At 46.4% G+C, this 26214-nt stretch overlaps 2 protein-coding genes across 3 annotated transcripts in view; one reads left to right on the top strand and one right to left on the bottom strand.

Annotated features, from left to right (window-relative positions):
• The window catches only part of Gmpr (guanosine monophosphate reductase), a 32612-nt gene extending 26425 nt beyond the window's left edge, over nt 1-6187 (top strand). Inside the window, exons 7-9 of the mRNA XM_051194351.1 lie at nt 332-374; nt 2594-2753; nt 5698-6187. Coding sequence (XP_051050308.1) covers nt 332-374; nt 2594-2753; nt 5698-5878 — 384 coding nt within the window. The 3' untranslated portion in view covers nt 5879-6187. The remainder of the gene's footprint in view (nt 1-331; nt 375-2593; nt 2754-5697) is intronic.
• A 7975-nt stretch (nt 6188-14162) lies between these two features.
• Atxn1 (ataxin 1) overlaps nt 14163-26214 on the bottom strand; it is a 169660-nt gene continuing 157608 nt past the window's right edge. For both annotated transcript variants that reach the window (XM_051194349.1, XM_051194350.1), the window contains one exon: nt 14163-17277. In XM_051194349.1, the coding sequence (XP_051050306.1) occupies nt 16747-17277 (531 nt within the window). In that variant the 3' untranslated portion in view covers nt 14163-16746. The remainder of the gene's footprint in view (nt 17278-26214) is intronic.

Here is a 26214-nt window from a genome sequence, read left to right as displayed (position 1 = left end):
GGAAGAAGCAGGGACCATGTGTGGTTGGGCACGTTACATAATGGTCTAGCAGAGGACAGTGGCCAGTCTGTCACACTCAGGTCTCCCCTCCAGATGTGGGTCTTGAGCCCAGATGGAGGAATGGGCAGGGATGCCAGTCTCTGACCACCAGAGGAAGGATGTGGTTGGGAGCCCAAGTGCCAAGGGTAGTAATGTAGCTAGAACGCCTGCCCCCTGGCTCTTGGGTCACCTGCTTGGCTAGGGGTGGAAGGTGGCTCCTGGTCACTTATTTCGTCCTCATGGTCTGGCCTGTTCCCACCCTGATGCTACCCTTTCCTTCCTTTCTTTGAAGGATGGAGGCTGTACATGTCCAGGAGATGTCGCCAAAGCCTTTGGTAAGTACCAGGGACAGCCCTGTCATTAGGAGGAAAGTGGGAAGGAGGGTTCTGGGCAGCTTGGAAGAACCAGATGGAGGAGGGAACCCCCAGGGGCTTCTGGGTTTATTGGGAGTTTTCTTTGCCTGCATTTCCTTCCCGTCTGACAAAATCCTGGCTCGATTTTGGTTCGGGTCTGGAGCTGAGCAAGCTGGGTGCTCAGAGTGTGGATCGTGGTGATGTCATGCCAGCCAGGAGCGGGTCAAACTCTGATGTTTTCGTTGAGGAGGAGAATGCCTGGCACACCCGGGACCCTGCACAGTGCTTGCTCCACCAAGCTGTTTTGGCTCCACCTGAAGCAGCCCCGTGAGGGAGACCCCATCTCTTCCTGGCTGGACCCGGACTTGGCTGGAGGCTGACTGGCCTGCCTCCCACTAGAGGGCAGCAGTGCCCATTGTATCCAAGCAGGACCTGTAAGGCCTCTGGGGTCCTGGTTTTTGTTCCGCGAGGTCCAATACCTCAACAAAATGGGTGGGGTGGTAAAACAGGGCTGCTGAGCCCTGTGCTGGCTGGCTGCTTACTTTCCACAAACCATATAGAAACCAGACGGCTGCCCAGGTCTAATCTGTTAGGTAGTATGCTCCACTGCACATGTACCCATGTGTGAACGCGCGCGCGCACACACACACACACACACACACACACACACACACGGTGGTAGAAAACTTTCTGTCTTAGTGATAAAACAATAGTTTGCTTTTTAATATTTGAATTACATTTGTTTATATGCGGACAGGCACATATGTGTGGAAGCCAGAGGACGTCTTACAGGAGTCCACACTCTCCTTCCACCATGTGGGTCTGGGGGATAAAACTCAGTTGTTTAAGCTTGGCAGCAGCAAGTGCCTTAACCTGATGAGCATCTCACCAGCCCCTGTTCTGTTTGTAAAGCAGTGACAGAGGATCATGCATACAGTGCTCCCTGCTGACAGGGTTTCTTAGCAACCCAAAGCATATCATAAAAATTGAAGTGTCCCTAAGGTCAGCTGTGGAAGGAAGTATAACCCTCCATTCCATCTTGCCTGTCTTATGGTCCAGGAAAGAATGGCATGGCCATAGTCCTACAGTTCAGTGCAGGGAGAACTCTAGCTCTCTTGGCTGTATCCTTAAGCATCACTTAGTATACGTGTGGCTTTCTTCTGGTATGTCCCATGGACCACAGCACAAAGCGGGAGCTGAATGCATTTAAAAGCCACTGTCCTTCATTAAGTACCTTGTTCCTGAGCTTGGAACTGGCCCTTGGCTCAGCTCTCCTCAGATAGTCTCCCTGCTCTGTTAAGGTACAGTCTTGCATGCACTGAGACACGAAAGAAGCCTTGCCCAGGAAAAGCCAATTGGGAAGCCAGTTGGGCGTTGAGAAGTAGAAATCACTGGGACCCATTAACAGTTGTGTTTAACAGGTCTGCTCAGGGTCTCGCTCCTTCCTCTGGAGGTCTGGCCAGACCAGTCATCCCACTGTCCCCTTACAGTCACAGCAGAGGGCTGTGGTCAGCACTGGCGCCTGGGTGCTGCAGGCAGTACACTGTGGAGTCCATGCTGTGCCTTGATGACCAGGGGCCAGCCACCCTGCTCCATCTGTTAGAAAGGGATGCTGACTCTGTGCATACCCCGGGGTGGCAGAGTTCCTTATAAATGACATCAAGACTGCATTTCATCTACTGTTGATCTGCCCCTCCCCCCTCCTGGTTACTCAGCACCCTGTTATGAATCAGTTTAGTTCTGAATTCCTCGGTGACTCAGGAAGAGACGTTCTACTTTTCTGTTGCTAGAAGTTAATTTGATTTATGGCTGAGGAGGTTGGGGTACCCAGGAGCACAGTGTAGGTGCTTGCCTGATGCCTAGAGAGGACCTTCTTGCTGTCCCACAGCCTGACAGAGGGTACCATATAGGCGAAGAGCAGGAGTGTTTTTTACAGAGCTACTGAGATCTTCGTGACTGTGTGTAACCCAGCATGAGTTCACAGCGGCCTCAAGACAGTGCTGACTGTCCTGTCTATCCATATGTTCCCCCTTCTTCCCCCAACCCCATGTCCCTGACTCCCTTAGTCTTCTGTCTTAGAAGGAGTCTGAGCCATTTTGTGATCAGAGTTAGGGAGGATGAAGGGGGCAGGACTCTTTCCAGAGTCTACGTTCTCTGAGCCCACCTCTGCCCTGTCCCCTTGTCCATTCCTTGGTATGTAGGAGCCGGTGCAGACTTTGTCATGCTGGGAGGCATGTTCTCAGGCCACACCGAGTGTGCAGGAGAGGTGATTGAGAGGAACGGGCAGAAGCTGAAACTCTTCTACGGCATGAGCTCAGACACAGCCATGAAGAAACACTCGGGAGGAGTCGCTGAGTACAGGTATGACCGCCACGTGGCTTAGGCTGTGTCCACCAGACTGGCTAGCTGCTCTGTATTCTCGTTCCCTTGGGGGGGGGCTGGAGAACATACCCAACATCTTTGTGCAAAGCACCAGCTTTCACCTGACTAGCATTTATGAAAGCAAGTGTGGGAAAGCCTGAGGTGTGATCACAGGTCTGGGAGGGGCACGTGGCCGAATGGGAGTGTTGCCTTGTCCTGAAAGACCCCTGCCACCTCTCATCTCTAAGCCTAAGATAATCCATTCTGCAAGCCTAAGGCTCTGACAGGTGTTTCCAGCTGGTTACCTGGGCCACTTGACTGCAGTCAGACCCCCACCCCCCAGTCTCCCCAAGGTCACCTGGTGGCTTCCATTCTCCTCCAGAGTAGCCTCATGTATGCTTAAGAGCCCCATGACAGAGCAGACCCCGAATTCCATCGCCCAGCTTCAAAGAGCCTGCCACTGCAGCTTATCAGAGCCAGCTCTGAGGACAGGCTGTATGCAGGACACAGGGCAGAAGGTCTCACATGCTTAAAAACCTCAGGCCTCACACAAGCATGGGAAGCCTACTCTTGCTGGCACATACCCTCTGTGTCCAGATACTTGCCTCAAAGTCAGAAGAGGGTTTATTTTGGCAGGGTGTGGCATTTTGACATAATGTGTAAGGGGAAGTCACATGACTCCCACTGAGAGGCAGCGAGCGGCATTAGTGTGGGGTCTTCTCAAGGATGGCAAGCCAACTGAAGTTGCCATTCTCTCTAGTCATTTCTATTCAAGTGGGAACCTTGATAAGCAGTGTTACAGTAGAGAGGAGCTGGGTGGGCAGGAGGTGTGAGAATCGGAGCATACGCCTTACTGTGGCTTCCGAGGCCCTTCCTGCCGTGGTGCCTGCAGGTGTTGCCAAGAAGCCCACTGTTTAACGAGCAGCCAGTTACCTTCCGCGAGCCATGTGGAGTCTGGATGAAACTGAGCCACATGGTTGAGTGGCCACTCTGCTGTGTTTTGAAGTACACGCCCCTGTTACAGAGAGTTTGCAAAAGAGCAGATAGGGAGAAGCAGGGCAGGCTTCAACAACACAGATGCCAGAAGCTGCGGGAAAAGCCATCTGGGTGGCAGGGTGTTCAGGAAGTTCAGCAGGGTGGAGGTGCCATAGGAACACCGAGGCTTTAGTTCTGGAAGCGAGCTCAGATCTTAGCGTTCTTTACTTAGAATGCTGGAGGAAGCAGGACCTCCATCCACAGTTAGCCGGCGCCACAAGCTTCCCCTGCCCCTGTCTCTCTGGAGCTTGCAGCCTCACTGCTGCGATCATCACATGATGTAACTCTCTGCTCTGACCTCATGTTTAACTACTGCCTGGCTATTCGTGCTGGGCTAGCTAGCCGCTTGGCAATCATTGGACTTAACATTCACGTTACAGAAGAGCAGATTCTGGATCCAACAGTGAATTACTCACAAAAGATGATGTCACCTTAGCAAAAAGGAAAGACTCCAGGAAGGTCCTAAACCGCCTGGAAAGAATGTGATGGCAGCTGTCGTGGGCACACAGGGGCATGGGTCTGTCTCACGTCTGGTTTTCTTGAGCTTTGTGCTCCAAGCTAGCCACCAAGCAGCCCATCTTCCAGCCAATGGTGTAAGGTCCCGGAGTTTGGGAAAGGTGTCCGGGAGCACAGATGTTAAGAGAAGACAAGTTGACATCCTTTTTGAGTTCCAGACTGAGTTTCTATTTTCCTAGTTAATGACTAGGCACAGAAGGTTCTAGAATGTGGGTACCAGTTAGGATTTGCCTGGCCCTTGCCTTGTGTTGTAATGCTGCTGTGAAAGTATGTGCACATTGCATCTCCATTTTGTAGGACTTGTGATACAAGCTGTTTCCTGGTGGCCTTGGGATGAGGGACAAGGGGACAGTTAGATTCGTTTTAGGCCCAGCCTGAATTTCCAAGCACCATACGCTCTGAGAATGTGGAGATGCCATCCAAAGTTCTGAGGTGTCTCTGCTCATAAAGCTCTCTCACCCTGGCTCTGAGCAATGGGTATGGTGAGTCATGGGAACAAGTGGAGCTGGTGGGTGGTAGGACCCGGGAAAGGACAGGCAGGCCGTTGGGGGTATGGTTACGGCATCTTCAAGGCAGGACTTTTCACATGTCCTAGACAGACCTGTGTTTTCCAAGGTGAGGACACTTAGCATCCACAGAGCTGAGAAAAGCAAACCTCTGTGCCTTTTCTATGAGTGAAAAAGAGGCTATTGGCCATTTGGTGGTTGGTTCCAATAGGAACCGTAAGAGTGGAGCTGTAGTGCTCAGGAGAATGTTACTAAGGACATTGGTTCCAGGTGTCTCCATCTCTGTCTCATATTGCTGACCAAGACTTCTCTCTCCTTAGTGAGCAGGTGAGTTCCCATCAGGTTAGAGGAATACATCATCTGCTATTGCCTTAGAAGGGATGGCAGAGTAGCGCAAAACAGCATCCCATGGATATGACCTCACTGTTGCCCCATGAACTCACTGAAACTGTTGTTACCTGAATTAGACATGCACTGGATGAGGGACGGCCTCATGACACCCTACTCCTCTCCAAGGAGCTATATAGCCAATGGTTGCTGGGGGAGGGGCAGTTATTTTCTTCAGTGGTATGACCACAGGTAAGGTGTCGAGCTCTAGTGAATAGCTTCATCCTATGTCATGAAGGGATTTTAAATTCACAAGAAAACCAACAAAACAAAAAGGCAAGAAAACAGGGAGCCCTTATGAGAAAAAGGAGGGGCTTTGATGGGGGGAGGAGCAGGAGCAGGATAGGGAAGGTAATAGGGAATAAAAATGATCAAAACACATCATCTACATGTATGAATGCATCCAAGAAATCAAAGCCATAGCAGGGATAATTCTATCTGGGTGACTAAGGGAAAACAAACTGGCTTAACCCCATCCTGTCCTCCCCCTCCCCTCCCAGGGCCTCTGAGGGCAAGACTGTGGAAGTGCCTTACAAAGGGGATGTGGAGAACACAATTCTGGATATCCTTGGAGGACTGCGGTCTACTTGTACCTACGTAGGGGCTGCCAAGCTCAAAGAGCTCAGCAGGAGGGCGACATTCATCCGGGTGACCCAACAGCACAACACAGTGTTTGGTTAGCCTCGGGGATGCAGACGTGCTGAGCTGAGTGGAAATCACCTCTCACAGGCTTCTCCCACCCCCTTCTTCTCCGTCCCAGCAGGATGGCTGCTCTGCCTGGTGGGACACTGCCACCACCCACCCACACGGACATTGCTTCCTCGTCCTGATCTTGCACGCAGAGGCCTTGGGGCTTGCCCCCCCCCTTGCCTGTGTGGAGCCCAGAAGCAGGGTGCTTGTGGGGCCCTGGGTCAGCACCTAGAACTCATTGCCTCCTTGTTTCAAGCAACCCTTGCACCCTTTCCTCCCACGGTTCTTTTCTTCCTAAAGGACGATGGTTTCACTTTTAATAGAATGCTATTATCTTGACGGAGTGTTGGCGTTTGCGTGTTCTGGAGCATAGTTGTGTAGAGTCACTAGAGTTCGGAAAGCCTTCCCAGCCAGGTAAGTGACTCTCAACTGTCCACACACAAGGCCCTGGCTGGGGAAAGGGTGTGGTGTGAGCTTAAGTGACTCTCACCTTACCTTTTGCCTCTGGCTTTTGCTGCCGGGAAGAAAATAATGCATTGGGGCAAGGTCAAGGGACATGAAGAATCCTGCCTGTGTTCCCCCTGAAGTCCTTTCTGGGAATAGGTCTTGTCTCCCTACCTGTTTGGAGCTGCTTGTAGGTAGCAAGGCGGTCCTGCCTTAGATTTTTGTGTAGTTTTGTCACATACACAGACCCCACCAAGCCCTGTTCCTTCCCTTCTCAGTCCCAACTTGAAGGCTAGCCCCTCTCTCCTTTCAAGACAGGATGTAGCTATTAACCCCGATTGACCTCAAACTTGGAATCTTCCTGCTTCAACCCAGCTAGGCTGGCCCCTCTCGGAAAGGTAACAAACCATCTTAAAGTTGCACGGATGTCCTGGGAAAAGGCACGAAGAAGTCTTGCTGAAAAGCAAGTGCTTTGAAGTCTAAGGGGCTTATAAAGCAGGCGTCAGAGGAAGCGCCCTGTATTAATACTCCCTAGGAAGAAGCACACAGCTCTGCAGTAGGGTGGCTGTTACTGAATGGTAAGAGGGATTCTGTATTGGAAAAAGGCCCCTCTTAGCCCCAAGAGCTGTTCTGCAGTGTGTCTGTCCTGCAGTATGTCAAAGCACTGATGTCCATGAGGGTCAGACAGTGTTTCTAACAAGGCCTATTAGCAGGCACAGGAGTTTGTTTTCTTTGAAAAGGCAAGTATGACACGGGTTGGTAAGGTTTGGTATTGCTGAGTGAAGGTTAGTTTATTGCCTGGTGTCTATAGTACTACATGCTGCAAGAAAGTTCCAGTCAGAACAGTACATGGGGGATTGCTGACCCACTTCTGGTATCTTAAGGCTGTATTTAAAAGCGGGAGGGTTTGCTCTCCAACCCCTTGTCCCAAGGCCAGAAGAGTTGCTCTGATACCTGTAGGAAGGTGAACGGCTGCACTTGTGATGGGGGTGTTCACTACCTTTCTCCCCACAGTGACCAAATACCTGAAAGAGGCAGCTTAATGGAGAAAGGATTTCTTCTAGCGCAAAGTTCAAGTGACATCATGGCGGGCAAGGATGGGAGTGGCTGTCAGCTGTGGACAGCAACACAGGCTGCTTGCTTATACCTCTGCAAAGCAGGAAATCGGACAGGGGACCACTCGTGCTCCATCAGTCCAGGTCCCCAGGCTATGGGATGGTGTCCCCTCGCTTTCAGGATGGGTCCTTCCCTTCTCAGTTAAGCCTCTCCAGAAACGCCCTCACAGACACACCTGTACGCGTATCTCCTTGGTGACTGTAAATGTAGTCAGCCTGGCAAGATTAATCACCACAAAGGCCATTGCACGAGAGGATATTCAATGCCAAGGAGATGCGGCACTCGTGCAGAGGACCCCACTTCCTCTCTGTCCCATCTGTGGCAAGTGTCAGCCTCTCTGGAGCACAGGTTTCGTCTTTTAGCCCTGAAGTCAGTTTAACCAACCTAGAGTAAGTGAGAAGGAAAGCTTAAGTCTATTAAGATGGCCCTGCAGCTGTGAGGAAGGGCTGTTTGGACCTGTGCCTTTCTCCAAACTTCTGGTGCTGGCATCAGCTATCACCTGTGACTTTCTTAGGCCTGGCCCCTGAGTTAACATTGCAGCATGTGCCACTGTAGGGACATTGCTCTGAGGGTGCCATATCATGTATGTCCAGCATGGGGGGGGGTTGTTTTTCTTGCCCTGTACTAGCATATGCCACTCAGCTCTGTTCTCTGGAAGCATCACTGCAGACCGGGAGTTTTACACATCCAAAGGCCCTTGCCATCTAGTTCTAGCCAGATGATGGCCTAGCTTTTGCAAAGCCCCAGATACCACGATCATCTTGAAGCGGAGACACACATTCCCTATGCTCTAGCATAGGAACGGGCTTAGAGGACACACTATGTGAACATCCTTCAGTCCAGGTGGCAAATACAACATAGACAGAGAAATCTATTGTCCATGCATGGGACTTCCTGTGAAGGAGTAGGAGGAATGGTGGCAGAGGTGGCTGAAGTTATTAGAGCATGAGGCTGCCTGCTCACATCCCTGTAGACAGGGAGGCACAGAGGTAGATGCTGCCATTTACCTATTAAGTGATAGACACAGGAGAGCATCTTCTTTGGAAAGGCAAGCACAACCCCAGTGTAGGGGAACAGGAACTTGGTACCTTTGCTCCAAGACTGGTGCAATGCTTCTTCGAGTTTCAAGTCTTGCCTCGGAGTAGTGCATCAAGCTGTATATTTCTCCTGTTCAGCCCTTTGAGTTCTCCTAGCCACAAGTAGCCGGTCTGCCATTATCACATAATCAAGAGGGCAGGCAGAGTGCCTCACAGCACATCAGGAACAGTCCTTCTAGTCTGGTCCACCAAGGCTTCCTGGCATGATACTCACCCCACCCCACCCCACCCCCACACAACAAAGTACAGTATGTACATCCCCAAATAGTTGTTTCAGGAGCCACCTGCTACTACGTGACCTATGTATACTGTCTGATTTGCTGGGACGAGTCCTAATCGGATAAGCTCAAAAATATTACCAAGAAGAAAATAGAAGCAAAGAGTTCCCATTCTTCCCTGGCTAAGTGGGAACCCTGAACTATTTCTGGACTCCCTTTCTCCCCTGTGTGAGCTCAACTCTAAATTAGAAGAGCTCCACAGGCACATGTGTGCGTGCGAGCAGGGCATACCTGGGGTTTGTTACACATGACTTTCCTTGGCAACCACAAAGTCACGTCTTTCCAAAGCTGAGCCCAACACCAACCTGTGCGTGGCACTCTTGAGACAAACATGGAGGTGGCTTCCCATACCAGAAGACGTCTGCTCCACAGGTTTCTAAGAAGCACACGTACTCACCAACTCCAGATCACTTACCAGTTGAGGCAAATCTGAAGAGACTGCAGTAATAATGCCACAGAAGGTTTCAAAGCTGCCGATCATGTGAGAAGGAAAACCTAGAACGTTGAGCAGATAGATAGGAGATACAGATTAGAGACATCCATGCCTCTGATGACTCCCCACCACCGGTCTCCCCAGGGTGGACTGGGGCGCCACTGCGGAAGTAGCAAAGAGGAGACCACACTTTTTCTCAGCCACAGCTTGCTTTAGGCACCTGACAGAAGACAAAAGACACAGGTTTGCAATTGGCACTGTTATTTTATTATTAGTACGAGTATTATACAATAAACTTGTACTGGTATACAGACGATTTATTTAAAACAATTTTGTTCAAATTTTGAATCAAACATTGTTTTATTATAATAATGAAATAATTTCTACCTAGAAAACCTGCAAGCACCATCAAAGAAAGGGACCATAAAATTCAATAAACAGACTTGAGTGTATCCTACAAATAGACACACCACGATTAGAAAATAGAATATGAATTCTTCCATTTTTTTTAATATTTGTTTTAAAAAAGCTAGTGCAAGTACAACATTTTACACTGGAATTACAGAGAGTATGCACGCATATGGAAAAGTTCTCCTGTCACAATAAAAGCTCTTAACTATGTATGCACTTAAAAGTTTCTTTTCAATAAGGTGCAAAAAAAACTTTTCCCCCCCCTAGTTCTCCACATGATAGGACTCTCAGCCCAAGTTTTGGTGTCTGTTTCCTCTTGGCCTGTGGGAGGCATATGAGTGGAAATTGGAGGGTTTGGGAACCTGGCGTGAGAAGCTTCACTGGTTCAGATCTCGGGTTCTTTAGGGCCAAGACTCTACTGGTTAGAGATGAAGACTGTCTTATTGAAAGGCCACCACACATACTGACAGGACTCCACCACATTCCCTTTTCAGTTGACGCCACCTTGGATTACACTTGAGTAGTGCGGGTTGGGGAAGGGGCAGTAGTCACAGGGTAGGACCAGGACTGTGGTAGGTTGCCCTGGTTACACCTCAGTGACTCGACAGTTTAACCCACTCTTGGTCTAGAGAATAACTTCAGAGTAGGTGGCTCATGTAAGAACCAAGAGAAACCTATGCACTATCCTTCTTGGTAACTGATCTTTCAAGACAACCATCTGAAAGCTGTCACCTCAGCTGGATCGTCTAGGGGACAGTGTGTTATCTTGGTAAGGATTACTGTAAACAGTGCTTCCCACACAGGCCTTCAGATTGGCCATCCAGACAGCCAAGGAACAAGCAAACACGAGTAGATGGGGTCTCCAAGTGATCTGCAATGGAAGACTCAAGTCTCGAGCATTAGGGAAGTTCTCATGGACTGGTTTGTGTAGATGGCCAAACTCACCTCATGTGAACACAGGTGACACTCCTGTATGCAAGTGTCAGGATGTAAAAGCTGAAGTCACTGCCCCCTTCTGCCTTTGTCAAGGTGAATGTCAGCTACAAGAACTTGCACAGAGAGAGAGGAGATACAGACCCCAATTTAAGAGCAAAACAGGGGTCTGTTTGTTGCCCCTAAACTGTCTAGTTGGAACCACCCAGCTCTGCTGTTGAACAGGAGTCTAACTCTGACAAACCTCTCTGCATGTCTTCTGGCATCTACTTGAGAAACATCACAATGCAAGCCAGGCAGTGAAGTTGAAATTGATGCTTTACCCCCATGTAAATGAGGTGTGGGGCGGGAAGCAGAAGGAAAAGCTCACTTTTTTTTTTTTTTTTGCTTTGTCCCCATGTGAGTCCTGTCTTACTGGGAAGGAGGATCCCTTATAGAAACACTTCATGTCCAGGATTGTATTCTTTGGGTTTATAGGGACAGGAAGTGCTGAAAATGTCAGACATCATCCAAAGAAAAGAAGTTGCAATGGCTTAAGAAGGGAACTTGGAGAAGTACTTCCGGCCTAGGAATGGATAGTATCCTCAAATAGTGGAATACAGTTTCCCATCCTTCACACAAGAGCCGCATGTAACAAAAACAGAAACAGTAAGCATAGGTATAATATAGTTGAAGAGCCTCTGACGTCATAATTCTTCCAGGCCATAACCATACAAATTTGATCATCAAGACAACAAATTTCTATATACAAGAAAAATAAAACCCCCAAACATGTAACTTTCAACCCTCCTCTGTTTTGTTTTTTTTTTTTTGTTTTTTTTTTACACACAAAATATGAAACTCATGGTTTCAACAGATCTGTCTCTTTCAAACACTGAATGAATCATTTCAACATTCATTTTTCTTTTGTGCAATTTTTTTAAAAAAAAAAATCTGTACCCCCAAAGTGAGTGCCTCAAAAAAAGAAAAAAAAAATCTTTCCCCCACCCCTTTGGCTGCTCAAATTAGGTGTACTTTAAAGAAAACAAAACAAAACAGAAAACTTCCCACAAGGTAAGTGCTACAAGAAAAAAGCCTATCGGTAAGGTAACATTTGAAGCGAGGTCATCTATGTGAAAGGAATCTCAGCTCCAGAGTAGAGATGTGCAAACTGTTTGGAGTTGCCATAGGAACAGAAATACAGCACTGTCCACAGAAAAGGGAGGAAACCAACCCAACACAACAGGTCACCTGCATGTGCTTTATAAAAAAGTAGATTCTCTATAGTTATTACTCCATTCTTCTTTAAATTCTCTATTTCAGAAATTCTGGGTTCAAAACACAACCATGGAAGCAAAGGCCTTTGCTCCATTTAAAAAATAAAATAAAGTATAATTCTCTTGCCTTTCATCTCAACCACCAAAGAAACTAGATTGGGCCCTGGAGACTGAGTGAGGCCCTGTATTCCCCTGGAGTCATGGGGTGGGGGTGGGGGGCTGGGAAATTGGAAGTGCAGAGGGTTTCCAGGAGAGAACAGACCAGTTTGTTGAGCTGCTTGTGGCTCAGGGAACAGTTGCCATGCCAACCAACTCAGCTCAAAAAAAGTCTGGCTTTCTATCTGGAGAGCTCTGCTTCCTCACCCATGTCTGAAATAGGTGTTAGTGTCTTCAAAAGCATCTACAAAATAGTTTTCCTTAGTAGTCACAGATGTTGAAGGGCATTGTCAATCGTTTCCTAAAAAAAAAAAAAAAAAAAGAAGGAAAATCCAAAGCTACAACAAAAAACAGATTTTGGCAACATATTTCAGTAAAGATCAAACTATGTGCAAAGAGTGGATTTTCTGATCACTAGGAGCTACTGTTCATCTTGGACGTGCAGCATTATATTGCAATCTGTGCAGTAGCTAAGGAGCAATCCACACAATGCAGGGAAATCCAAACATTCCTTGAAATTGTACAACCCTACTCCAGAGCAGTCCAAAGTGCTGTTGCTGAACACTTCCTCCGTGTTCCACACACACACCAGCCCCATCCCTGAGTAAGAGGTGTGAAAGGTTCTGCAGAGTTCCTTGCAGGGGAGAAGGAAGTTGCTGCCACTTCCTGGTAAGGGTAAAGTGGGGAGGAACCCAACAAGCTCACCTAACAGAAAACATACAAGGTCAGGATTCAGAGTTAAGGACGGTCTGTTGCCACCACCACCACCACACAAAAATCAGGCCATCCCAAATTAGCTGGAAGAATCGAGAAAACTAAAATGTGACCAACGTAGACGATTATCCTGCAAGTCCAAAAAAAAAAAAAAAAAAAAAAATGCAATTTGGATTTCCACTTTTAAAAAGATTTGAGGTAAGTGGCATCCATGGCCTTCTCTCTCCAGTCCCTACCCCACCCCAGCTGACCCCAAGGTGGCCCAGACAAACTGAAATAATTCTAAAGTTAAACATTCTAAGGAACAGTCATTTTATATATTTAGAAATCCCTATAAAGAGAGGTTCTTGATTGTTGGTTTCTTATTAGTAATATTACTATGTTTTCTTTTCGCCCTGACTAATGTCTTGGTGATTGTGTTTCATTGTAAACGCAAAAGGCCTGCTGTTGTTTGTTTTAGAGTGGAAAGCAGGGAAGAGGAGAATGAAAGACAGCTGTTGGTAAATATTGCAAAGAGAAGAGGTACAGAGGCGCGGGGCTGATCCTTGTAGGCTGATGGCAGCCATTACTGAATTCCCTCTACAGAGGGATGACAGGAGCTGCTCCAGGAGCCCGGCAGGCTCCACCAATGTCTGCAAACCAGAGGTGGCTCCTGCCTCTGTATGCTCTTCCTATTTCAAGAGAAAGCTGTCACAAGGGAATGGTGACTGTGGTTGCCAGGTGGTCCCCTCCAAAGCCACTGGTGGGCATGCTCCGAACACAGGCACATATGCAATAAGTTGTTTGTGCTCAAAGGCAGAGATCAAAGTCTCAAGGACACAGAAGAGACTGAAAAACAGGTGAACTGACTGCTGCCCATACTGGTCCAGAACATGTTCTAGGAGCCATCTGCCTCCTTGCTGTATTCCAGGTTCCCTAGAGGGAAGGGCCTTCTCAGAGTGCAGGGTTTGGACCTTCACAGCACTCCCCTCTGGTCTCCTTGGCTGGCTGACTCTGTGTCCTGGTGATAGACACACAGGTTCCCTACCCCAGTACTCCACAGCCACAATAAGGGAAAGCAAGAAGGCTCCCTTCTCCTGGCTCCTGCTCTCCAGCCTTTCTCTGGCCAGCAAGGGGAAGGTCGACCCACAGAACAAGGAAAAAGCTGAGAGGGAATGAACTTTAACTAGATAGCGCACTGTTGGCACACAGAGTATTGCACATGCTAAGAGAGAGAGAGAATGAAATGGGGACAAAGGCTTTATAAAGAAGAACCAATGATTTTTATAATTCCTATACCTGAAATAGAACCACAAAAGTTATGATATTCCTATTGCTCTGAACTGTGTGTTTACCTATTTTAGTGTCAGTTTAATGGATACAGTCAGTTCAATCCTTGAAGTTAGCCAGAAAGTGGTGTGTGTGTGTGTGTGTGTGTGTGTGTGTGTGTGTGTGTGTGTGTGTGTGTTTTCTGAGCTCCCAGGAGCTATTGTAAATAACGCCACACAGCACCCCTGTGGCAGCCTCCTATTCCTCTTACCATCAAAGGTTAGAAAGAAAGAAAGGAAGAAAGAAAGAAAGAAAACCAAAAACGTAATAAGTGCCCTGAGCAGAATATATGGAAGATTAAGCAAGGTCTCTGAAGAGAAACATTAAAAAAAAAAAAAAAAAAAAAACACAGCACTAAATAAGCAATGTGTTTGCAAGAATGGACCCACCCAGCTCTGCTAGCATGCTGAGAGGGTAATGATGTGTAGAGAGAGGCCAGCTATTCTGAACCTACTCAAAGGTTTTTGGTACATCCCAGAAAAAACTCATTAGTCCCATTGAGAGCCACTGTGAATGAAGACTGGATAACCAACATTTGGTTGTATGAGGGAGGAGGGGTCTCTTTTTTTCTAATCTGAGAAACAGAAAAAGTCTTTTTTGTTTCTTAATGGTTAAAGGAAAGTCTAGTAAGTGTGTATTTGGGTTAGTTGCAACCAAGTAAGAATATTTAAGAACATCTCTCTATTTATAAAACTTGGTTTAAAGCACTTTAAGATACACTTAGAACCCACCAATGATATTTTGATCTCTGGGAATGAAAACTTGTGACTTTGTGAAGTACCCTTTCCGGGTTTTTGTACCAAACATTAAATCTTGGTTTGATTTCAAATAGAAAAAAGAAAAAAAAGTTGTTCTGAAAAAAATAATATTAACACTTTTTTTCCAGAAACAAACAAACAAACAAACAAAAAAAAAAACAAAACAAAAAAACCACTTGCCCACATGTATAAAATGTCTATATGGAAAACTCTCAGTGGATCTGAAAAAAAACTCTCAGATCTGGCTTTTCCCGACATGTGGCAGGTGACAAAAGGAATCTAAAAGAACAGAACTGTTTAAGAATGGCCTAGGGTCTAGGCAGGTTAGAAAGTAATTTTGCTACATTTATTTATGCTCATTCAATTCCCCTCCCCTCCCAAACCTTTCCCACAATGTTATTGGATAAAAACTGCAGGAATATCACACAAATTACAAACTCAAGATGTGCAAATCGCAAAGTTCTTTAGGAGTTCACCCTAAAAACACTGGACAAAAAACGAGTGTCTTTTCCTCCCTGTGTTTTTCTCAGTTTCTCTGCCAACTCTGCATATGCAAAAAAACTCTTTCTCCAACATCAAAGTGACAAGTGCCTGCCATAGTACTTGGTGGTCATCTATTGTCACGTACTAGTTCATAATTCACATTCATCCCTTTAAACCAGACTGGAGCTTTTCATTGCTGGCTCGTGACCAATCCTGCAGAGCTGAAGTGTAGTTACAGTGTTGGAAAAAGAAAAGTAATCAAAAGCAACTTAGATTTGTCTTTTCTTGCCAAAGAGTTTTAAAGTTAGATACAGTACTCGTTGAATGACAGACCAAGATGTTTGGTTGAGAAGTCTGCACGTCATTTTTAACTGCTTAAGAGATAGTAGCAGGTGTGTGTCTTCCAGGTCTAATTCCTCACCAAGTCCCGCTAGGATTGAGAAAAAAAGAAGCGGCACCGGAGTTGTCCATAGTCATGAACTAGAAACAGTACTATACCTAAAAGACGGAAAAGAAGCTGCCGGCTCAGCTCTCACAGCTGCCTGGCTCGCTCAGGGGGGACCTTGCACTTTCTTCCAGGGAGCAAAAGTCAATGCAAATAACCTGATTGGTTTTCCTAACACTGCACAGAGACCAGTGCGAGAGCTCCTCTGTCCCCCAGCCCACTGCCACCTGCCTGACCAGGAGTGACCTGAGCAAGGACTTCCCTGCCCACCATGACAACTGGTGACGTCACTGGACTGGTAAAGCAGAATGAAATTCCATGAGTGGCAGCTGCTCTTTAAAAAAAAAAAAAAATCTCAGTGCAGTCAGACCCCACGGGGGGAATATTATATATATATATATATTTATATATAAAGTTGCTTTTTATTGTAAAACATGTTGGAGAGAACCACATTCTTTGAAGCTAGTTTCCCATCTGTCATCTGATGCCTCCCTATGATGCCCTGAAGCTGGGTTCCTGAGGATGACTTTGCATGTAGGAAACCCAGGTCCCCCAATCCCTTGCTGAGAGTGAGCAAGCAAGGGAAGAGGGAAGCAGAGAGAAAGAGACCATCACCCATCACCATGGCACCCACGCACCCCTTCACAGGGACACACCCAGACACCCTCGCAGGTCACTTCCCACTGAATTTGCTCTTAAAACCAGTGAGAACTGATGCCCCTTGGCTCTGTGCTGCTGGAGAAGGCAGGTGCTGATAAAACCACATTTAGGGCCATCTAGGATGCCTGGGAGCTCCATGGCCACAGTTCTGACCACCCACTCCACCTGCCAGCTCCTCAAAGCACACTTGCAGACAATGCAAATGCACCAGTCTCCTGCGACACACCTGTGTGACTCTAATGACAAGGTTAGAACGCAAACCTAAAGTAAGAGGATAACATGTAAATACTGTGTTATTTAGCCTACAGTACAGTAATAGGGATACAGACAGCAAAGGAGGCCCAGGCCTCCGCTGCCAGTACGGTCTCTACTTGCCCACATTAGATCGGCCTTCGATGCATATCTTAACCTCCTGAGGAATGAGCGAAGGCTTGGGAAGAGTCAACGGTGGCTCGTCCTCCGACTTCTCCAGTTTGCGGGTCTCCGGCGCCGACCACCTCCTCTTCCGTGTGGCTGTGGGCTTGCTCGGTTCTATTTTGGTGAGGAAGGGTGCTGCAGGCAATCCTACTTTTTCTGGAAACTTCAGTTCACCATTCTCAGAGAGCACCTGGGTGCCTCCCTGGTTGATTCCGTTTTCTTGCTCGGCATATCTGTGTCTGCTGCCAGCCAGGCTGTCGGTCTTTGCGTGCTTCAGCAGGACACTGGCAGGGTCCACGGGCTGGCCCTTTTTAACAGAGCCATTCTTCAGGTTCTTGAGGGTGAGCGAGATGCAGACGTCCCCAACAGAGAGTTTGGAACAGGGCAGATCAAAGAGCTGGCTGGTTCTTTCAGGACAGCAGGACGACCAGCCCTGTCCAAACACAAAAAAAGGGTACTCTACCAAAACTTCAACACTGACCTGTGGAAACAGAAGCAGAGGGAAAAGGAAGGAAGGAAATATTAGCAAATGGTTCATGTGTGGTTTCTGCATGCGCCCACACACTTGTGTGTGTGAACGAGAATGTATATATGCACAGAGGCCAGAACTCAAGCTTAGGTTGTTCTTCAGATGTCTTTTTTCCCTATTGGATACTTTGTCTTCATTGAGTTTTCTTTTTAAAAAAAGAAATATATACATATATATGGATCTATTCACACACACACATATATATATACACATGCATACACACATAGATACATATGTGCATATATAATTTTTATATACATATATGTATATGTATGTGTGTATATATACATATCTACTCCCCATTTGTCCCTTCTAACCTCCCTCACATTCCCCAACATGCCTCCCACCAAACTTCATGTCTTTTTCAAATCCCACTAAGACTGTGTAGTACTCCCTTTACGTGCATAGGTGCAGGCCATCCACTGGAACATGGGAAACCCACCAGTGGCCACACCCTCGAATGATTCTTCCCACCACAGCAGCCATCCACTACCATGCCACCAACAACATAAAGGTCAAAGTGCTGAGATCAAGGGACTGAATGATCAGCCATAAGCAGGACATCTATATTAAATCCCCTTCCTTCCCCACCCCCCACCAAGCAAGGTTCAGGACACATCCTGGAGGAGGTGGAGAAGGAGGAGGAGGAGGAGGGAAGAATGTAGGAGACAGAGGCTGGGAGGGGTGCTGTGAAATGCTAGTTTCCAGATATGATATTGTGATTGCAGCCAACACTTTCTTTTCCCTCCTGAAATGGGGTCTCTCAATGGCCTGGAGCTCATCAAGTAGGTTAGGTTAGTTGGTTAGTGAATCTTGAGGAACCTATCTCTGCCTCCCCAGGGCTGGGATTATGAGTGCTTTTTCATATGGGTCTGGGAATCACAAACAAGTTCTCACGTTTGCATGGAAAGTACTATACCAACTGAGCCATCTCCCTAGGCTCCCATGAGTGTTTTATTTAACACAGACACACAAGAGCTGGATGAGAACAAAAAAGAAGTGTTTGTTTACCAGCCTCTCACCCCTGCAGCAAGGCTGAAACAGGGCTGCTAGCTAGCTGCCACAGCAGTTGAACTCACCATATTCAGACCTGGGCAGAAGCTAACTAGACAAGTATAAAGTTCATCTATCATTTAAAACCTTTTACTAAATACCTGCTCTGTAGAGCATCTGTCAAAACCAGTCACTGACCTACAGCCATGACAAAATGCCCCACTTAGAATTCAATTGTGAGGCTCAGCAGGTGACTCAGAGGCCCAGCTATAGTCATGCTAAATACTGGTCAGACTAAGATGCTAAAAAATCTCCATGAAGAAGGTGTGTGTGGGTTTGCCACTGATTCCCAGCCCTTAAAATGGGAATGAGTATAATGCTTGGAATCAATGAACTTTTAATACCCTAAGAATTTAAGGGTCCATCATCAATCAGGGCTGGGATAACTAGAGAGGCCTTTCCCAGGACCCTGAAGGCTGGGCAGTATTGGAGGGCTTTTGTGAGGGGCAGATAGTTCAAGTGCATGGCCCAGCCACAAAGTCAGGCCTGAGGTTTGGCACAGTCTCTGGATTCATTTGACCAATGAGATTTGCTAAGGTCTCATGTTCACTACCCCTGAGTTAATCCCATTAGACAATTTCTCAAATTACTGAGCTTTGTTTCTTTATTGGATCCATAAAACATGGAAGTATTTTTAGAAAGAAGAATCACAGTGCATGTTATTTGGAGGGAAATATCATTGCTCTGGGCTATTTTAATCATAGTAAGGCTGCTAAAATTTTCTGATCTCTCTGCAGGGGTCAGCAGTTAATGCAGAGACTCATTACACCAGTTGATGTGCTGAGCAGTGTCTGTCTATTAAGTGCTCAACTGTAAACAGGACACAATATTAACCCCCTCCCTAGACTCAGGCAACATGTCGGAAGAGGGCGGAAAGACTGTAGGAGATGGAGGATGGGAAGAGTGTTGTGATATGCTGCCTTTGGGACATGACATGGCCACTGCACCTGCAGATTTACTGCAGATATGATCCTCTGCATAAGGCCCAGCCAATAAGGTCAGCCAACATTCTAATAGTGAGTTACTAAGACGAGGGGACGAAGTAGGCAGGGGTGTGTGTTCAGGGTGCTTCTTTCCTATCAACATGCATTGTCCACATGTATGAAACTGTCAAGGTTTAATTAAATAAAAGGTACTTTATTAACTCTTTTCTAAGTGCCTACTATTTGTCAAATGTTCCAATTTCACAAAAGTATTTTTCTTATAACTGATTAGTGAGACCAGCAGTAGCATTTCAGATTTTAAAATTTATAAGTAGTAAACTCATTTTCCTAATATTATAGCTATTAACCAGTAGAATTAAGACTGAATCTAGGTTTTAGGCCAGACCTCTCCCTTCCACCAAACACCCGCTTTCTTCTGTACCTTTTGGTCTCTACCTACATGAAGAGTGACATTACACTACACTAAAGAGGTGACTTAACATTCCTGTTACAGTGGTTTCAACTAAGCCAGTGTGCAGTGAGCATGTACAAATGCAAGACACTGGGCAAAGAGGACTCGTGTAAAGCAGAGGCCTGATGGGAGATGCCATTTTGTAAATATGTTTCTCATACTGGTTAATGAATAAAGCACTGTTGGCCAATAGGAAAGCAAGATAGGCGGGACTAGGAGACAAGGAGGAAAGAGGAAGTAGTAAGGAGGAGTCAAGATGGAGAGATTGGGGAGACCAGATGCAGGCCCCATTCCCCGGTAAGCTGAAAACATGTGGAAATATGTAGATTAACAGAAATGGGTTAAAACAGAGCTATCAGATAAGAAACTAGTACCTGGCCAACAGCATTATATCTTGGTGTGATATTTGGGGTTGGCACGGTGGTGGAACAAGACCAGCGGTGGGCAGAAAAACCTCCTCCTTACAGAGGCCCTCACCTCCCAGGAGACAGGCATCTTCTCAGGAACTTTCAGGCTAGATACTGACTACCCAGTTATCTGAATGTACATCCACTTAGATGCAGCATCAGCAGCTCCACCTCAATATGAGAGAAACAGACTTCTGATGGTGCCTCCCTTGTCTTCAAATCCCTGGAAATCACATTGTCATCCCCTCTTTCTCTCCTGTCACCCACATCCAAATCACAGAGAAATTCTACAGGTTCCTCTTCCCAAATGTCTAGACAATTTCTCATGTTGTTCTCCACCTGAGTTTTGGCCAAGTCCAGCATGTCACTTGGAGAAAAATGTCACCAGAACAAGCCTCACAGGACTCACCGGCTGTCACCCTTCACATTGTAAGCAGCAATATTGCCTTTGTGAGTTTCTTTAACTTCAAAACCCATGCACCCTACGCAGTCTGTGCACTGTGCCCCCCCCCCATTTGGGGTTCTTTTTGACTTGCTGCTTCCCCATCTTCCCAGCACCCCACGAACATCCTGCCCCATGCAGTGGCATCCATGCCTGGCTTCATTCCTATGGACACTGTACCGATTCACTATTTTTGTACTTTACTCCTAGTGTCTGTCACTTATTCCCCTAAACTCACACTGCTGTTCTCAGGGTCTAGGATGTTTTCTAACAGAGAGGTGGCCATCAGAAGGCACTATTTAAAATGATGGGCAAACCACTTTTTAAAAAATTTTATTAAAAAAAAATCACAGCTATCACAATGTTCCTTCCTTCCTCCAGGGTCTATGTCTGCCCAACTGGTGGCTTTCTGGGCTGGGCCCTATAGCTGTCCCTCTCAGAGTCCCTTAGGCAGCTGCTGACCTGGTCATAACTTCATAGGCTTATGCTTTTAATTTCCTTCCCCCTTTCTTTCTCCATCTTATCAGGGGTACAAACATTTTCTATGATGACCTTGATTAAGCCTTAAAAACAGCAAGTCCCTTGTAGGGAATACCCCTCATTTTTAGGGAATGATCATCTCCTACCTCCGTTCCTGCTTCTCATCATCCTCCGGGCCCCACTCGCAACAAACACACCTACTTCCTTCCTCTCTTAACCAACTCCACTGAAGCCATGGCTCCCAGCTTCCCTTCTGGAAGGAGGAAGCCAGACATGCAGCAACGAGGCCTAACTTCCAGGTCCATATCATGTGCCACCTTCCTATTACAGCTGAGGACTAGCTTTTAACATTATATTTAGTTCTTCTATGTGAAAAACAACATAAAATTCCTGTAACGACTTAGTCAACAACTACTGTATCTAAACACTATGCACACACAGAGTTATGCTGTTTGACTGCATATTTCAATCTTAGATTAGTGCTACATCTACACAAACACATATGGACATTTCACCAAAAGCAGGGTAGAAGGAAAACAAAACGTCTGTTGTTTAAGCGTGTCTCTCCTTCCTTCCGAGACTCTCTCCTTTCACAAATGTGAAGGGCATCTGCTTTACCAAGCATTCTTCCTTCACCCCAAGTTAACACCATCTCCTACACACAACTTCTGCCTGGAGCTAGAAGCCATCACGTTTCTCAGAAGGTGCATTTTAGGAAGGAGGTCTTGTTTTGGATCAGATTACTGATCTGAGAACTCCTGATTGCCTGTAAAGTGAGATTATAGATTCTTTTTTACCTGTAGGTTTGGCATGCTCTTTTCCTCAGGGAAAGATTTGCAACACTATGTTCCCAGACTGAAGCAAACCAGACAGCTCCACAGTGCCGATGAAGGAGCAGAGAGGGAGCTACTGATTTCAGTTTTTAAAAATCACTAATGAAAACCATCAAGCTCTCTGGTGAAGTGTGAAGGGGTCTGGGAACATTCTATTTATAGCATCTAGTCACATGACTTAACCTTTGGTGAAAGCTTTTCGTGGTTACTCAGAAAATCCACATCCTTGTACTAGGACCCTTGCAAACAAAGCCTAAACCATAGGTCAAGGCATGGCTCCTAGAACTCTCTAATAGCAAGGCCCTATCAGGAGGCTCACTATTGGCCAATATGGACACTGTCCAACAAATTACCACATATCTGATGCTATGGCATTCTGCACTGGATGGCTGACATAGTTTCTATCCCATGTGCCTTAACATTATGGAGTGGAGGGGGGGGGGACTTGGTGACAGAATGCTTGCTGAGTATGTATCAGGCCCTGGATTCAAGCTCTAGTAAAGACAGGCAGACAGGCAGGTAGACAGACAGACAGGAAAACAGGCAGGCAGGCACGCAGGCAGACAGACAGACACACAGACAGACAGACAGACACACACACAGTTTCAGCTGTCATCATCTGTGTATGTATTCTAGCTATTGGGAAACTGCAGTAGGAGGCTCACAGCTTAGACTACACAATGATGCTGTGCTTCTAAAAACTAAACAAATGATCAAAACAACAACAAAAAAGACCTCATATTTAGCACTGAAACAAAAAGCAAGAGTGAGACCAAAGCCTCCGAAATGCATGGAGGAAAATCTCAGAAGCATGTCATTCAGTCAAAGAAGCCAGTCTGACAGGTGGTACCCTGCATGATCCCACCTACAGGCCATTCTGGAAAGGGACAAAACTAGGGACAGTAAAGACTAGTGGTTCTTAGCGTTCTGAGGTGACACTGGGAGATGGGTAAACATGTAAAGCACAAAGGATTTTTAGACTGGTTAAATTATTCTGGATGGTACTGGGATGCTTGCTGGCTACAGGGCCCACTACATTTACTAAAACTCACAGAAATTACAATGTAATCTCTACTGCAAACTGTGGCTGTAGTCAATAACAGCCTGTTCTGTTGATACTGGCTTAGTTACAACAAATTTAATACACAGTGTAAGGTTTTTTTTTTTTTTTTTGTGGTTCTATATTTTGCCCCAGTTGGGGCTAGAGATATGACTCAAAGGTTAAGAGCATGGACTATTCTTCCAGAGGGCCTGAGCTTGATTTCCAGCACCCATGTCAGCTGTAACTAGCTACAGGGACATCCAATGATCCTTCTGTGTTCTATGGGCATTGCACTTACATGTACAAATTTACACACAGGACATATATGTGTATACACAATTAAAATAATAAATAAAGTATTTGTCAAATTTATTTTTATATCTACCTGTCTCTGTCGGGCTACCTATCTTGTGGATATATGTGTATATGTGGGCACTTATGTGCAGAAGTCAGAGGACAACTTGTGGGAACTGGTTTTCTCCTTTCATCCTGTGAATTCTGGGGATTGAACTCATCATCATGTCAGGCTGGGTGGCAAGCACCTTTACCTGCTGAGCCATCTCAGCAGTTCCCAGTATAAGATTTTAACAATAAAGAAAACAACACACGCGCACACACACACACACACACACACACGCACACACACACACACACACACAGGAGAGAGAGGGAGAGAGAGAACTTCTATGTGCACACGTAATCTAGAGAACAACTTTGGGTATTCCTTGGGCTCTCTCTACCATCTATCTAGATCTCTCTCTCTTTCTCTATCATCTACCATCTATCTACCAACCATATATCTATATATCATATATCTATGTTTATCTTGCTATCATCTATCTTGCTAACATCTATCTACTTACTATCTATCTATCCATCTATCATCTATTTATACATTATCTACCTATCAATAATCTACCTATCTATCTCTCAATCATCTATTTATTGAGACAGGGTCTTTTACTGGTCTCAAACTAGAGTAGGTTAGGTTGGCTAGCCAGTGAGCTTTAGGGATCAGCCTGTCTCTGCCTCCCCAGTGCTGGGATCACAAGTGTGTTTTACCACATTGACTTTCTATGTGGGTTCTGGGGATCAAGTTTAGGTATGCTCAACTGGGCTATTTCCCAGCCTCTAAATAGAAAATTTTAGAACAATCAAGTCTCAGCACTCAGGTTCTGAGGCAGGGGGACTGCCAAGAGTTCAAGGTCAGTCTGAGTGACTCCTTAAGACAAAATGAAATAAAGCCAAGTCATAATAACCATGATCTAAAAGAACCTGTTACCAAGAACAAGACCATCACATAGAAGACACATCCCATACAGGTTGCAAAGCAACATATTTCTTCTGTTTTATTTTTGAGATGGGTCTTGCTATGATGCCCAGGCTCCTCTCAAACTTCCAGGCTCAAGCAATCTTCCTGCCCACCACAGGGGTCCAAAGACACATACAAACAAGCGTGGTTTGATGCAGATTCCTAGAGGGAGCCTTCTGATATCAGAACTAAGAGGTGAGATTATTAACTATGTACAACTGGTCCACAGACCTAGCATATGGCCTTCACTCAGGCCACTGAGCATCCCTGTTTTGATGAATCTGGTTTGTTTTTTTTCCTACCAGACTGAACAGTGGATATTGTTGAGTAGTTAAGGGTCTGTCTATTCAGGCTTATTTGTTGCATGCATGAGAGCCTTGACTCTTTTTAGGCTCCCGTTAACCCATTACAACAGTGGCAGCAGTGACTCACTGTCCACAGCAGTCAAACTGAGAAGCAGTGGAATGAAAGAAAAGCCATCAGTGCATACATAGTGAGCACAGCATCATAGCCCGCCATTGGAACATGTGCACCAGCCCACACGGGCAGAGAGAAAGCAGCGGTGGATGTTAAGGGGCCAGTCCCTAAGGAAGCAAGGGAAGCAGTTGCCTCAGGAGGGTCTGGGAAGTGACAGACAGCCCTAATAACACGGAGCTCAGCATTGAGGAGAGCAAGGGCCAGAGGGAAGTGTCGGGCGAGAGCACTTTACAGACGGAAAACTTTGTGATTCAGAAAAGCTATTGTCCAGGAACGTGGGTCAGAGTTGGGCAGGCTGCTTTCCCAATGGGCACTGCGGGACAGAAGCCAAAGGCACCCAGGGGGACACTCTCATACAGGAGCTCTCCCAGTAGTGACACAACTGACAACTTCACACAGGCCCTTGATCTGTACATGGGTGCTCGTGTTGATCTGGAGGGGCAGGCCTCTAGTCCTCGCTTATGTCCAGCTCCTATGGATGGCTGGATATATAGGTTCATGCAGGCTAGCTTGTGTCTACTTAGACTGCCTGGCAGAAGTGGGAATACAGTCTTCCTCTGCATGGGAGTAGACAACAAGGACACAGGCAGGCTCAGGGCGCTTGTGTTTACCAAGAAAGCCAGCTTTCTGACTAGGGTTGAGGAGATGGCCTTTCTTTCCATTCATTCTTTTTAGAGCATCCACTGCTGCATTTTCTCTTAGGAAGCAAACCTCCTCTTTCTCAGGGTTAAAGTCTCTTATCATACAGAGACCTCTGTGCCACGTGCCAGAGCTGCCAGACGGTGGAGGGCAGAGTCAGATTCTGTCTTTTTCACTTCAGATACCTATTAATCCATTTTCCCAGCAGATAACTTGCTTCCTAGCTAACCGTATCATATATTCATTCTTTTTTTTCTCTTCCTTTTCTAAAAGGCTATGCTTTATGCTGCATTCCATAGTCAAGACATGCCCAAGGTGTATGCTTCATACTTGGAAAACAGTAAGAGGGTTATATTTGGAGTGAACTCAGAGGAAGCATTTTTCCTGCGGGGCTTCCAGGCTGAAGGAAGCAGGACAACCCTGTCCCTGCCCTTGTGGAATGTGCCACCTAAAGAGGAAAAGGGGCTTGCTTCCCTCAGCACACATGGTGATTCAGAGCTCATAACTTATAGCTTTCCCCAAAGCACTATTGTACAGGGGCGTAACAGTGCCGTGTACAGCAAAGCCACAGAGATGGTGGGCGACGAGCACAGAAAAACATTTTCCTACTGTACCATTACTTCATGTGAACAGCAGACAGAGGCAACACTGGAGGCATGTTTTCACAAGAACAGTTAGGATTCAGCTTCTTAAAAATATCCCCCAAGGGCCCAGGAACATGGCTTAGTGGGTAAGGGCACTTGCCATGCAAACAGGAGGACCTGAGATTGAATCCCCAGCACCCACATAAACATCCAGGGTGACAGTAT

Source organism: Phodopus roborovskii, unplaced genomic scaffold, assembly GCF_943737965.1.
Source record: "Phodopus roborovskii unplaced genomic scaffold, PHOROB, whole genome shotgun sequence".
In the NCBI taxonomy this organism is placed as follows: Eukaryota; Metazoa; Chordata; class Mammalia; order Rodentia; family Cricetidae; genus Phodopus; species Phodopus roborovskii.
Note: the sequence above shows the minus strand (reverse complement) of the source record. Positions and strands in the feature narration are given on the sequence as shown.